The sequence below is a fragment of the Prunus mume genome, linkage group LG3 (assembly GCF_029339155.1).
Source record: "Prunus mume cultivar Tortuosa linkage group LG3, ASM2933915v1, whole genome shotgun sequence".
Classification (NCBI taxonomy): Eukaryota; Viridiplantae; Streptophyta; class Magnoliopsida; order Rosales; family Rosaceae; genus Prunus; species Prunus mume.
The window spans coordinates 10,436,054-10,450,082 of NC_142700.1; the positions used below are offsets into that span (position 1 = coordinate 10,436,054).

General features: G+C 39.7%; 1 protein-coding gene and 1 pseudogene across 1 annotated transcript; both read left to right on the forward strand.

Annotated features, from left to right (window-relative positions):
- The first annotated feature begins 7,922 nt into the window (after positions 1–7,922).
- Positions 7,923–9,251, forward strand: LOC148918694 (akuammiline synthase 1 pseudogene; annotated as a pseudogene).
- Positions 9,252–11,478: 2,227 nt separating this feature from the next.
- Positions 11,479–13,441, forward strand: LOC148918695 (aspartate--tRNA ligase 2, cytoplasmic-like; the record flags this gene model as incomplete). The annotated part of the gene is made up of 8 exons (XM_089048978.1): positions 11,479–11,547; positions 11,676–11,966; positions 12,059–12,169; positions 12,259–12,312; positions 12,445–12,524; positions 12,641–12,756; positions 12,862–12,976; positions 13,067–13,441. Coding segments are annotated over 8 exons (963 nt in total), but the record flags the coding sequence as incomplete, so codon positions are not given.
- Positions 13,442–14,029: the final 588 nt, after the last annotated feature.

Sequence of the window (14,029 nt, forward strand, 5' to 3'; positions counted from 1 at the left end):
TTTATAATATAACGAAACCTGAATGGGCAAGTAAATAATAAATTCCTAAATCTATTTATAGTAGGAAATCAGGAATTAAAGTAAATCAATTACAATTATAATAGGAATTCTTGGTGTGTAAGGAAAGTAAGTCAATATCCAAAAGTCACGCCAACAGTCTCCCTCACGTTGGTGTATAGATGTCGCCAATACCCAACTGATCCAGTGAATTGTGAATGCTTTACTGGAAATCGCCTTTGTCAAAATATCCGCCAATTGATCCTCGGATTTCACAAATGGAAACTGAAACACTTTAGCCTCAAGCTTCTGTTTGATGAAGTGTCGATCCACCTCAACATGTTTAGTATGATCATGCTGAACCGGATTCTGTGCAATGGCTATAGCAGCCTTGTTGTCACAAAAGAGATTAATTGTGGATGTAGGTTTATACCCAAGTTCAGTAAGCAACTTTCTTAACCAAAGAAGTTCACAAATCCCTTTAGTCATGCCTCTGAAACTCGGCTTCTGCACTGGATAAAGCTACTACATTCTGTTTCTTACTCCTCCATGTCACCAAATTACCTCCCACGAATGTGAAGTAACCCGATGTGGATTTTCTATCTGTTACATTACCTGCCCAATCTGCATCTGAATAACCATCAATATTTAGATGACCATGCTTTGAGAACATAAGTCCTTTTTCCAGGTGCAGACTTCAAATATCTAAGTATCCGAAGAACTGCATTCATGTGGTCTTCACTTGGAGAGTGCATAAATTGACTGACAACGCTCACCGTATAAGCAATGTCTGGTCAAGTATGTGACGAATAGTTTAATCTTCCCACTAACCTTTGGTATCTTTCTTTGTTAGTTGGAACTTGATCCGGATATTCTCCAAGATGATGATTCTGAATAATAGGAGTGTCCGCAGGTTTGCAAACTAGCATTCTTGTGTCTGTCGACAAGTCCAAGACATATTTCATTTGAGAGAGAAATATGCTTTGCTGAGATCGAGCCACCTCAATTTCCAAGAAATACTTGAGTCCACCTAGATCCTTCATCTCAAACTCCGTAGCCAAATAGTCTTGTAGTTGTGATATTTCATGTTTATCATTCTCAGTAATAATCATATCATCAACGTGGATTATTAATGTTGTTACCTTCCCTTTTCAATGTTTCAAGAACAGAGTATGATATGAGTTGCACTGTTTGAAACCATTGTTCTTCATTGCCATGGTGAACCGTCCAAACCATGCACGTGATGAGTGTTTCAACCCATACAATGCTTTTTGTAACCTGCAAATTGTTCCAGTCTGAGTAGTATTATATTCATGAGGGATGTCCATGTACACCTCCTTCGTGAGTTCGCCATGTAGAAAATCATTCTTTACATCAAACTGGTGTAGTGGCCAATACAAATTAGCTGCAAGGGACAATAAGACTTTGATGGTATTTAACTTTGCAACTGGAGCAAATGTTTCTTCATAGTCTATACCGATAGTCTTTTTTCCTCGTGGTATAGTCTCCAATGTCCAAGTCTGATTTTTCCCAAGAGCTTTCATCTCCTCTTTTATAGTTTGGACCCACTTAGGATCTTTCAATGCTTCAGAGATCTTGGTTGGAATATGGATAACAGACAACTGGTGCACAAAAGTCTTGAGTGGTTCAGACAGCTTATCAGTGGATACATGATTTGGAATTGGATACTTGGATGTCTTGCCAATATTAGGTGAACAACGGTTTGGTGGCTTCCCACGATTTTGCCTGAAAGGTAATTGATATCCAATACTTTTATCCTCTAAATGACAGAACCACCGAATTTCCCGGAACCGAGGCGAATCTGTTGAAACCCGATATCACCCGATGTCGGGCCCACTCACAAGATCAGTAACCTCTTTTTCAAAAGGAGTAGAGGCACGAGACTTTCTGCCAAAATTTGTGAGTCTCCTATAAATTGAACATTCCCCAACTTTCAACCTTTGCACAAAATTCACATTTTAATATCCCAACGGGCAGCATGCACAAGATAACAACATGCAGTTCACATAAATGGCCTCTGGCCTTCTGATAATCCAAAGCAAACTACCAACCACGCAATCAACATAAAATAACTTCCCCAAGCATCCAACACGCGGGGTTTTAACCTCCTATCACTATCACAAATAGTTTGGGGCCTCAGCCTAAACTGTGCAACAATCCGACAAGGATTTTAAACCTAACTAAATCTAATCCGCTCACTTAGTCCACCGAACAAGCCTCAATTCAACCAAGTTCCCGGACCAACAACGAGGTCCGAACAAATCTCAATATACGAGGCTAAAGTTTAGCCCGCAGCTGCACCTAGTAACCCGGCTGCCTCATACCCTTCTTGAGGATCAAGCCACACGTAGTTCTTTCTCTAAAACCCTTTTTCTCTAAAACACAACTCAACAAAACCTCCCCATAAGCCGGAACATCCAAAGTCACGTATGGGCCTGTCCGCACGCCGGATAAACCTACGACACGTGGGACCTCAACACAATATCACATATCTCCCTTCATACGTCGGGACGCACCGACCACGTATGAGGTTTGTCAACACGCTGGCTACTCTTACGACACGTGTGACCTCAACACAATCACATATCTCCCCTCATCGTCGGGACGTACCCGACCACGTATGGGTCTGTCAACACGTCGGCTACTCCTCGACACGTGCGACCTCAACACAATCACAAATCTCCTCATATTTGGGACGCACCCGGCCAAGTATAGGTCTGTCAACACGCCGGCTACTCCTATGATCGTGCGACCTCAACACAATCACAAACCTCCCCTCATACGTCGGGGCGCACCCGGCCACGTATGGGAGTCATCAACTGCCGGCTACTCCTCGACATGTGTGACCTCACACAATATCACATATCACCCCTCATCGTCGGGACGTACCGGCCAAGTATCAACACGCTGGCTACTCCTATGACACGTGCGACCTCACACAATATCACATATCACCCCACATACGTCGAGACGCACCCGGCCACGTATGAGGTTTGTCAACACGCCGGTTAGTCCTACGACACGTGCGACCTCACACAATATCACATATCACCGTCGGGAAGCACCTGGCCACATATGGGGTCTGTCAACATGTCGGCTACTCCTACGACTCGTGCGACCTCAACACAATCACATCTCACCCCTCATACATCGGGGCCTTTGGCGGTATGGGTCTGTCAACACGCCAGCTACTCCTACGACACGTGTGACCTCACACAATATCACATATCACCCCTCATCGTCGAGGCGCATCCGGCCACGTATGAGGTCTGTCAACATCAGGGGAGGTACATAGGGTAGTGCGTATTGCACTCCAAACTGACATTCTATACTCTTTTATACCTTTAAATATACACATAAATATTTATAAATTTCTAATATTGTATACACCTCAACCCCAATATAGTATTCGATAATCCCCGAATTTAAATCAATGAATTAATATTCTAATCCCACATAACCAACATACAATCGAGACCCGTCACTATGGTTATTTTAATCTTCCTAGGAAGGTAACACTACCTAGGAAGTCTCACGGTCAATCCCGGGGTCAAACTACCCACCCTAGGTCAAACGGGCCCACGGGGCCCACGACCTACAAATTCCGATATGAAAGTTCCTATAGGTTCTACAAGGTCTAGGACACATTCCTGCAAGTTTGGTCCAGATCGGACCGTCGGATCGCTCACGATCGCACTATCGGACGGTCACTGAAACCCTAGCCCTAGGGTTGGCATTTTCGGAGTATCTGGGACTCCGTTTCTCGATCCGTCGAATCCTACACGATCCTAGGAATACCTAGATCAACATATATTAAATTGGAGTCAATCTAACGGTCCGAACCTATCGTACCCGGATAACCCACAATATGTGTAATCCATTCGGGTTCAAGCGTCAACCGGTTGGAATCCGAAAGAACCCACGCACTCATGAAAACCAGAGATCACATCAGGACCCAAAGTCCTTTTACTCACGAGCCGCCACAAGCACCGGCAGCGCTTGAGTGTCAAGCGATAACCCATCGCGGAAAAACCCAAAATCATGGCTCAAGACTCCTACCCTAGGTAAAAAACTCTATTTGGAGTCACTTTTGTTCTTGGGCATACCCCAAAAACTTATCGGAAGTGGCCGGAATCGCTATCTCAAAACCGGTCGAACCCTAACTCAAAAATCAGATAATCTAGGCTCAAAATTAATGAAATCCTACCCATCAATCAGCTAGATCATGAGGAAAGGATAGATTTCCAAAAATGGCGGTCGGACGACGGAGAGCGAAGCCGACGAAGTTTCAAGCTGAAGAAGTTTCAGTGAAATCGAGCTTTTCTCTTCAATTTTCAGAGAAATCTCGATGGCTAGCGGTGGGACTGGTGTGGTAGGAAGAGGGCGGCGGCCGGTCATTTGGTACCGCCTCGTCGACTTTGGTGGCCGGATGAGTGACGGCCGGCCAAAAGCGTGGCGATGTGGTGGTATCATAAACCAAAGGAGAGAGAGAGAGAGAGAGAGAGAGAGAGTCAGTTTTATTAAACCATTTTCGCAATATTTACGGTTATGCCACTGAGGGTATTTTGATCGTATCTCTCTCGTTACAACTCCTATTCAAGCCCACCACGTGTCTACGGACTCATCTCACCATGCTCTACGCAACGGTACTGCCAAAATTTCCAAATTCCTTCTCGGTCAAAAAGTCAACTTTAAGCCTCATAAAATATTCTATGGGCAAAATGGTCCTTTTATTTGAATAAATTAATATTCGCCAAATTATTTAGGACCGGGTCGTTACACTAAATGCACAAGTCTAGTAGGAGTAATTACCTCAAGGATATTCTCGGGAGATTGGTCTGCATTGGTGCTGTTGAGTTAGAAGGGGTCTTCATCTTGTTGTTACTGTATTGTCTGTAGGTGTGAGACTCGGATCAGAAATATCTTCACATGGATCAGGTGGGTTAGGCAATTGATCGCTATGAATAGGCGATTGATCGCACCGAGAGTAATCTAGTGCTCGGACTCGGAACGATCGATCATTTACATGAGGAGAATTTCTTCGTTTTCCAAGTTGCTCCACTGCTCTTCGCCGTATCTCCCCTGAGCGTAGAATTGAATAATGGGTCATGGAAGAACGGCTCAGATTCGAAAGGTCACATCAAAGTGACATAGATGCGTCGGTAGGAGGTGATAACAGTAGCTTTTACGATGGTGGCATAACCCACCAAAACACAACGCAAGTGCACATGGATCAAGTTTGCTATGTTGATTTTTGTGGAGATGAACGAAAGCCACACATCCAAAATTTAGGGCGTAAGTACCAAAATAGAGGACAGTCTGCATTGCACAAGCACTGTAAGGGAGTTTTAAAGGTCAATACATCAGAAGACATGCGGTTAATCAGGTGAACTGCGGTGACAATAGCATCATCCCAGTGATGGCGAGGAACATGAGCGCCAATCAAAAGTACTCGGGCAGTTTCAAGAAGATGTCGAGGACAAGTCGTCTCATGGATAATTCCATGTTGTTTGAAGTAAGTCTGAAAGTCATGATTGACAAATTCGCCACCATTGTCTGAGCGAAGAATTTGGATTTGAGCATTAAACTGAGTTTTCATCTGTTTGTAGAAGGACTGAAAATGGGAAAACACTTTGTTTTTATTCTTTAGCAAATAAAGCCATGCCATTCGTGTACAATCATCTATGAATGTGACAAACCATCGAACACCAGAAGTGATAGGGGAAGATCCCCAGACATTAGAGTGAATTAACGTAAATAGAGTAGTACACTTGTTCGTACTCAACAAGTAGAGCACACAGTGACTCTTGGCCAAAATACAAGTATCACATGTGAAGTCAGAGTCCTTGAAATCTGAGAATGAATCGGGTATAAGATGCTTCATATAACTAAAAGACGGATGTCCTAATTGACGGTGCCACAACCATATTTGCTTTTGTTTGCTATCAAAGGGATGCGTCACTGCTATTAGCCACGTCGGGTGAAGTCGTGACATAATATAGCCCCCTCTCTTAGTACCACGACCAAGAATCTCCTTAGTGTGAATATCCTGAAGCAAACAAAAAATTGGGTAAATCAGTACACAACAATTCCATTGTTCAGAAGCTGACTAGCTGACAACAATTTAGTGGATAAAGATGGAACAAGTAAAGTATTAGACAGTGTGAGAGAGGATGAGAGTGCAACAGTGCTAGCCCCCATCACAGGATAAGTAACGCCATTGGCATTTGCAATACAAGTTCGTCAAGGTTATGTAGTATTCAGAAAATCATCAGGATCAAACGTCATATGATCAATTGCACCAGAATCAATTATCCAGCTCTTGGAATCAATCTTATAGGAAGTATGGAATCTATAACCAGTACCATTACTGGTCATATTGCATTGTCTTCGATCTTTAAGAGTAGCCCTGTCAGGGTAGCCATGCAATTTAAAACAAGTTTCAAGAGTGTGTCTTGGATCACCACAATATCGCATAATCTGGTCCATGTGTCGGGGTCGTTAGTCGAGAAGTCATAATCATGCAGTGAAGATGCATAAGATCTGAGTTGAGTAGGAATTCGGATTGGGATATGAGCCTAAGTCGAGGCCAAAGTCGGAATCGAAATCGGGGTCGAGTGCGAATCGAGAGACAAATTCGGGGTTGGGGTCATCATCGGAGTGGGGTTGAGTCGTCTTGAGTCGAGTCGTCGTCATTATAGTCGGGGTTGGGTTGAGTCGTCAAAATAGGATCTGATTCGGATCGGGTTGGGTCATCAAAATAGGATCTGATTCAGGATCGATTGAGGCCAAAGTCTGCATCTGTAGGAGTTGAGCCATCTGGGCACTCAACTCAGGCTATGGTTGGTTGAGTAGGAGAGAAGGAGTCGGTGGTGCTACCTCCATAAGGGTTGAAAAAATCATCAACCTCCATAGCGGCAGTGGTGGTTTGAAACTAAAGTCAGCAATTCCAAGATCGCTGCTCTGATACCATGCTAAAATATGAAAACTATGAGAGAATATTTGTTTGTGGGAATTTTCTGTGTATTCTTCTCCTTGTAGGAGGTCATATTTATAATACAGCGAAACCTGAATGGGCAAGTAAATAATAAATTCCTAAATCTATTTATAGTAGGAAATCATGAATTAAAGTAAATCAATTACAATTATAATAGGAATTCTTAGTGTGTAAGGAAAGTAAGTCAATATCAGTCACTAGTTGGTACAACCTATAATTTCAGGGCTCATTTGCCAGTGCTTCTTCAAGAGTCCTTTTTTAGAGCTTATGAGCCGGAGTGCTTACTTTAGAAGCAATCCCAAATGAGCCTTGAAATTATATTTCTTGTCTTGATTGTTATTATTGTTATTATTACTAATAAAAAATTAGAATCTTTTGTTCTGAAATGAGCTTTGAAATTTTCAATTGGCCTGGTTATTTCAAAATGGGATCATAATCAATCTAGAGGGCTTGTTTAACTATTAGCAATAGCACGTTACTTTATTATTATTATATTATTATTAAATATATGCATCCCTCCTACTCGTTCAACTGAAGAAATCTAAGTACAAGGCATTATCTGCCCATTAATCCAATCTACTGTACACGTTAGCATGACTTGGATCATGAATGTTTAATGGTTTTCAAAGTTGATATATGCACAGAACACAGAGGATTCAATTTGATGTGTTTCTTAAGTTAATGTCATCTTTGTAGCATATGGCATATATGATAAACTAAAAATACACAAGTGTGGAACTCAAGTTGCAACGTTGAGGATATGGATTATATGTTTCTTTATTGTCCCATATGTATGTGTCATGTGGGGCATATAATAAACTACTTCAGTTTCACATTGCATCGGGGAATCTTGTAATGTGTCTTTATATATGGAGGTGATGGTGATTGTTATGAAACACAAGTGTGGAGCAAGATGGGTTTAGGGATTAGGGTTGAAGTACTTCACAAGGAAAAAATTCCACCTTCCTCTCCAACTCCCCAACACCTCAAAACTACAAACCTCTCTGTCTTTGATCAGCTTATTCCAGATGTTTATGTCCCAATACTTCTCTTCTATCCCAACAATACTAATAGTGACCATGATATTGATGAAATATGTGAGCTTCTAAAAACATCATTATCTGAAACCCTCACTCACTTCTATCCCTTTGCAGGAAAGTACCAATGCAATGATTCAATCCGTTGCAATGACCACGGGGCTGCATTTCTTGAGGCCCAAGTCAACTGGCCCATGTCAAAGATTTTGGAGAAACCAGATTTTGGGATGCTAAAACAATTGCTTCCAGCTGATATGGGATCCAGACTAGCAGACCCAAGCTATCTTGTACAAGTCCAGGCCAACTTCTTCGAATGTGGTGGAATGGCAATCGGAGTCTGCATTAGTCATAAGGTTGCTGATGCGTCTACGATCAGCAAATTCATTACTAGCTGGGCTGCAGCTTCCCTGGGCTCAGTCAGTACTACTGATCAAGTAGTACTTCCTGCAGCAGATTTTGGTGCTGCAGCTTCTCTTCTCCCACCACTAGGTTTTCTCAACTCACCTCTACCCATAGTGGAATTTGCTAAAGAAAAGTGGACAACAAGAAGAATTGTGTTTGATGCCTCAAAGATTGCTGCTCTCAAGTGTAAAGCTGCCACTGCCATCCTGCCAAAGCCTACACGTGTTGAAGTATTGTCCGCGCTCATTTGGAAGTGTGCCACTGAATCATCACGATCCAAATTGGGTTCTATAAGGCCATCAGCGTGGCTTCCATTCGTGAACATGCGGAAAGTATTGGTGCAGCCCTTAGCAGAAAAATTTGAGGGGAATTTTTTCGGCGTCTTCGCAGCAAAAGCCAAAGTAAGTGAAGATGATGATGATGAAGATGTTCAAAGGTTGGCTGCTAAACTCAGAAAAGGCATTGAGGAGTTTAAAGTGAGATATTCTAATGGTGTTAGCGGGGATGATCCATGTGAAATCTTCCAAGAGTTTGGGAGCCTCATGGATGGGAGTGATGGGGACGCCTACAGTTGCAGCAGTTGGTGCAGGTTTCCTTTCTACACAGTCGATTTCGGATGGGGAAAGCCATCGTGGGTGACTCAGTGTATGGAATTCAAGAATATGATTGTGTTGACAGATACAAGAGATGGGGATGGCGTAGAAGCGTCCTTGACTTTGAATGAAGAAGTCATGGCTATATTTGAAAGCAATAAGGAACTGCTTGCATATGCTTCTCTGAATCCGTCTGTCATTTAATTAGTACCAAAAAGGAAAATAAATAACAAAAGGCCTCCCTTGTGATTCTTAGATGAACATTATTGCTGGAGCCTTGATGATCTTTTCATTGTTTTCGTATTTGTTCACTTAAGTTTGTACGAAAAATAAAATTTAAATTCGGGTGCTTTCAATACATTGTTCTTTCTTTTCCTTTGTTGGTATAGTCAGTCTCAATCCTATCCAGGACAAAAAGAAAGCCTGGATACTATAAAACAGAAGACTTGGGATATAATTACAATTTAATATATGCCAACTCCTTAGCGTATAGTTCTCTCCTTAATAGAAAAAAAGGTATGAAAAGAAGGGGTTTTTAGTTTCCTAATTTATTTGGGCTAGGTTTTTAGTTTCCTAGTTTATTTGAGTTAGGATTTTTGTCTAATGCTACTTCATACTCATCCAGTTTAATGGTTTGACTGTCCGAAGCCCATTCCCCTTGGAACGTATGAAATTTTTTGGTGCAGTTTTAAAGAAAACAAAGAGTTACGATTTCATCCCAATTGAATACGACCATGTTTTTTAAAAATTTTAATTTCCTAATTTATTTGGGTTAGGTTTTTAGTTTCTTAATTTATTTGGGTTAGGTTTTTAGTTTCCTAATTTATTTGGGTTAGGTTTTTAGTTTCCTAATTTATTTGAGTTAGGACTTTTGCTTTTTGAGGTAGGATTTTTGCTTCAGCCATCTCATTCGTAAACCCAGTCTCTGGTTCATGCTTTTCTTCTCTCCCTCCTCATTCGTAAACCCACAGTATCCCATTCATATTTGCCTCTGGTTCATGCTTGCGATTCACCAACTGTTATCCAGGTGAGGCTTTGCACTCTTACTACAAAAAAAGTCAACAATGGTTACCATTTTATTGGTGACTGTTGACATCTTTAGTCACCTTTTTTAGTGAGTAAAAGTAATAATCACCATGTAGTTACAATTGTGGGCTTCATTACATATGAAGACGTTACTAAAGGCTATTGTCACCGATATAACAACATTCGTGACATTGTGGAAATTGACTCTTAACAGCATGTGGGGCCCATTATCTTTCCAATCAACTTTAATTTACAATATTTTATTACTTATTTGACTATCCAATCAACTTCATATTACGTATTTGATTGTTAATAGTATTTAAGTACAATGGGGCCCATCAAATTCAACAAATTGACAATACATTTTTGTTACTTAAATCTATATCTGTGTATTAGAATTATTAAAAAAAATTACAATTTCTATTTGTACATCAATTTTTAATAATTAATTAATAAAATTATTGTTTTTATTAATGTATGGTGTTTATTGTAATTTCATTAAAATTCAATAAACAATTTAATAAAGATATTGACTTTCATTGCAATTTCCTCTAGTACAGTAAACATTTCATAAACAAATTAACTTTGATTTCATAATTTTCATTACAATTTACACATATGGAGGATTAAACCTCCCAAAATATTAAGTCACTAGTAACTAAATATACAATCATTTGGGATCTACTTTCAAAATAACTAATTTCAACCCACTTGAGCTTGGTCTTCAACAAGGAAATGGCATACCCTAGTACCAATGAAGCAATTATGATCAAAATACCAAACTAACATGTATTTTGGTATTATGAATTTCATAATACCAAAACACATATATATTGATAAGCATGATGTTAACAAAATGCATACTGGTACTGCATGGTCCACATACCATAATTTGGAACCATATTTTTCAAACTTTGAAAGGGCCTACATTCCTGCATGAAGTAATCACAAAGAATATATATATATATATATATATATGTTAACTGTGCATTCTATTACATGGATGCCTCTGTAACAAACAGCACAAGACAACATATCCTAAAATACAATCAAATTCAGCCTCACCATAGCTTTTGCAGCTGTCTCATTCATAGGTGTTCCATTCTTTCTTAGGTGGCATAGTTCAAACATTTTGCATCTGTCAGGGGAGACACCCCTGTGATTCACCTTCTAAAATCCACCATGCAGTTCACATATCAAATATTATTTTAAATCATAGCATGAGTACCTAAAAGAAGTTTTTCTTAAACCATCCACAAAATCACTTGCTCGTGGCCCATTAATTAAAAAATTGAAAGTATATACCAGCTGTTCTATGGTTTTATCGTTTATATACTATCAAAACATTATGAGAACTTGCATAAGCAGACATACAATATGATAACATGCTCCACATTAATTGAATAATAGAGTTCTTGACTTGCGGACACAGGCAAATCAGGGGATATTCAGCATCCAGAGTGAAGTTGGAAATGTAAGTTTTGTTTGTACCATTTGCAGATATATGCTTTGTGTTTATTGTGTTTGTTTCTCTTCGTAACGTTGAAGAATGTTTGTTGTTACAGTTTAGTTCTGTATGTAATTGGTTGTCTTATTGTGTAGATCTTTAGGGGTTTCTTGTTATCTGAAGGCTTTCGTGAAATCCACACGCCAAAACTGAATGCGGGTTCAAGTGAAGGTGGTGCTGCTGTGTTTACACTCGACTACAAGGGTCAACCTGCCTGCCTAGCCCAATCACCCCAGCTTCACAAACAGTTGGCCATCTGTGCTGAATTTCGCGGGGTTTTTGAGATTGGTCCTGTTTATAGAGGCGAGGACTCAAATACCCATAGGCATTTGTGTGAATTTACTGGTCTTGATGTTGAAATGGAGATTGACTTGCACTATTCTGAGGTAGAATTTGAATGTCAAAGGTCTTCTTATCCCTAGCAGCCAATATGATCATGGATGTGAGTTATTGAGCAGTTAAATGCTTGTTTTTACAGGTGATGGATATTGTTGCCCGTTTATTTGTTACAATATTTGGCAATTTGAACAAAACTTGTCAGAAGGAGCTTGAAGCAGTAGGGAGGCAATATCCCTTCAAACCATTGAAGGTAATAATCCTTTTTTTTTTTTTTTTTGGACTTGATATTTGTAATGTTGCCTATTTGATTCTGATTATTGACATTTCATAAATTTGCAGTATTTGCCGGAAACTCTACGACTTACGTTTGAAGAAGGTGTTCAAATGCTTAAGGTTAGGAATATTATGTTTATTTACTTACATATATGTTTTTTTTTTTCATGCATGGAATGCTAAACATGCACAACGACCTGCTTTCAGTTTCAGAATTTTCTCTTTTTATTTTAGTTTGACCTCCTTGTACAGGATGCTGGCGTTGAAGTGGATCCTATGGGGGACCTTAACACTAAGGCTGAGAGAAAACTAGGGCAACTAGTTCTGGGGAAGTAATTTTTTATTTGCTTGCTCTATATCTTCATAAGTATATGTTTTAATTTGTTCTTGCTTAATTTAAATTCTGTTGTTATTATAAATGTTTGTACTGGATTTTACTTGATCATAGGTACGGCACTGAGTTTTACATACTGCACCGGTATCCTTTGGCTGTTAGGCCATTCTATACGATGCCTTGCCACGACAATCCTGCCTACAGTAATTCATTTGATGTTTTTATTCGAGGTAAATCATCAATGGTTGTATCAGCATCGTTGTTACATTTATATCCTGAATGATTTTGGATTTATATATCAATGAAAATCTAATTATCTATTTTCCATCCTTTAGGTGAGGAGATAATTTCTGGCGCCCAGCGTGAGCACAGACCAGAGTTACTTGAGAAAAGAGCACAAGCATGTGGGATTGAATTGAAAACAATTTCAACATATATAGATGCTATTAGGTATTGTTAATTTTTTCTTCCCTAGTTATGTTGTTTAGCATGAGTTTCTTCTGCTCGGGCTCTTGTTAACCCTTGTGATGGCTCTTACAGAAATGGTGTAACTCTGCACGGTGGGTTCGGGGCAGGGCTGGAGCGTGCTGTCATGCTTTTCCTTGGTTTGGACAACATTCGCAAAACTTCTCTGTTCCCTCGCGATCCACGTAGGCTTGCCCCCTAGTATATTCAAGCGGCATGTTTTTTGAAATTTTGGCAGAATTTGATCTTTAGAGTCTTTAGGTAATATACGATTTGAAGTGAATGGATGGATGGGTTAGAAGAAATCTGTTATATATCTATATGGGAAGTAGATTGTAGATGGAATCCTCATTTCTAGACCATTTTGATTTAGTTTCAAGGCTAAAGATGCTCCAAAACCTAACAATGTATAGATTTCATATCAAACGAGCTATCCACATTTTGAAGTCATTCCAAATGGACAGCGAGTATTTTCCAATTTGTTCATTGCTACTGCAAGCATGATAAAAGTTGTGGTTTGAATCTTGCTACAAATGTTTGAGAGAGGGATAGTTAAGGATTATGTGGCTTAACTGTTGGTGCACCACTTGGGTTCTTGTAAAATGAAAGCTTCTCAGTTTTGGTGCAACTATTTCTAGTGACTTTAATTGCCTTCAATGATTCAGCAGAAATGGTCTCCAAGCAAGAGAGGTTTCCTTGATGGGTTCCTGAATACTTTGTGACAATTCTTTTTATTTTTTGGGTGCTCAGTCATTAAAATTTTAAGGGTAACTGCTGAATATTACCCCGAACTATTACGGCTATCATGAAATTATGAGGTTGTGTCTTCTTTTTTTCTTTTTCTTTTTTTTCAATTCTGGTCCTCAAGGTTAACATGTGTGCTCACAAGTAGTCTCTGCCATTCGGTTACATCCAGAACTCTATAAATTGTTGATGTGGCATTGCCACATGGATTAAATAAAAAAAATATTTTTTTAGGGTACTGATTTTCTCACTCCCTTTTATTTTTTAATACTTTTTTTTAATAGCAAAAGTAAA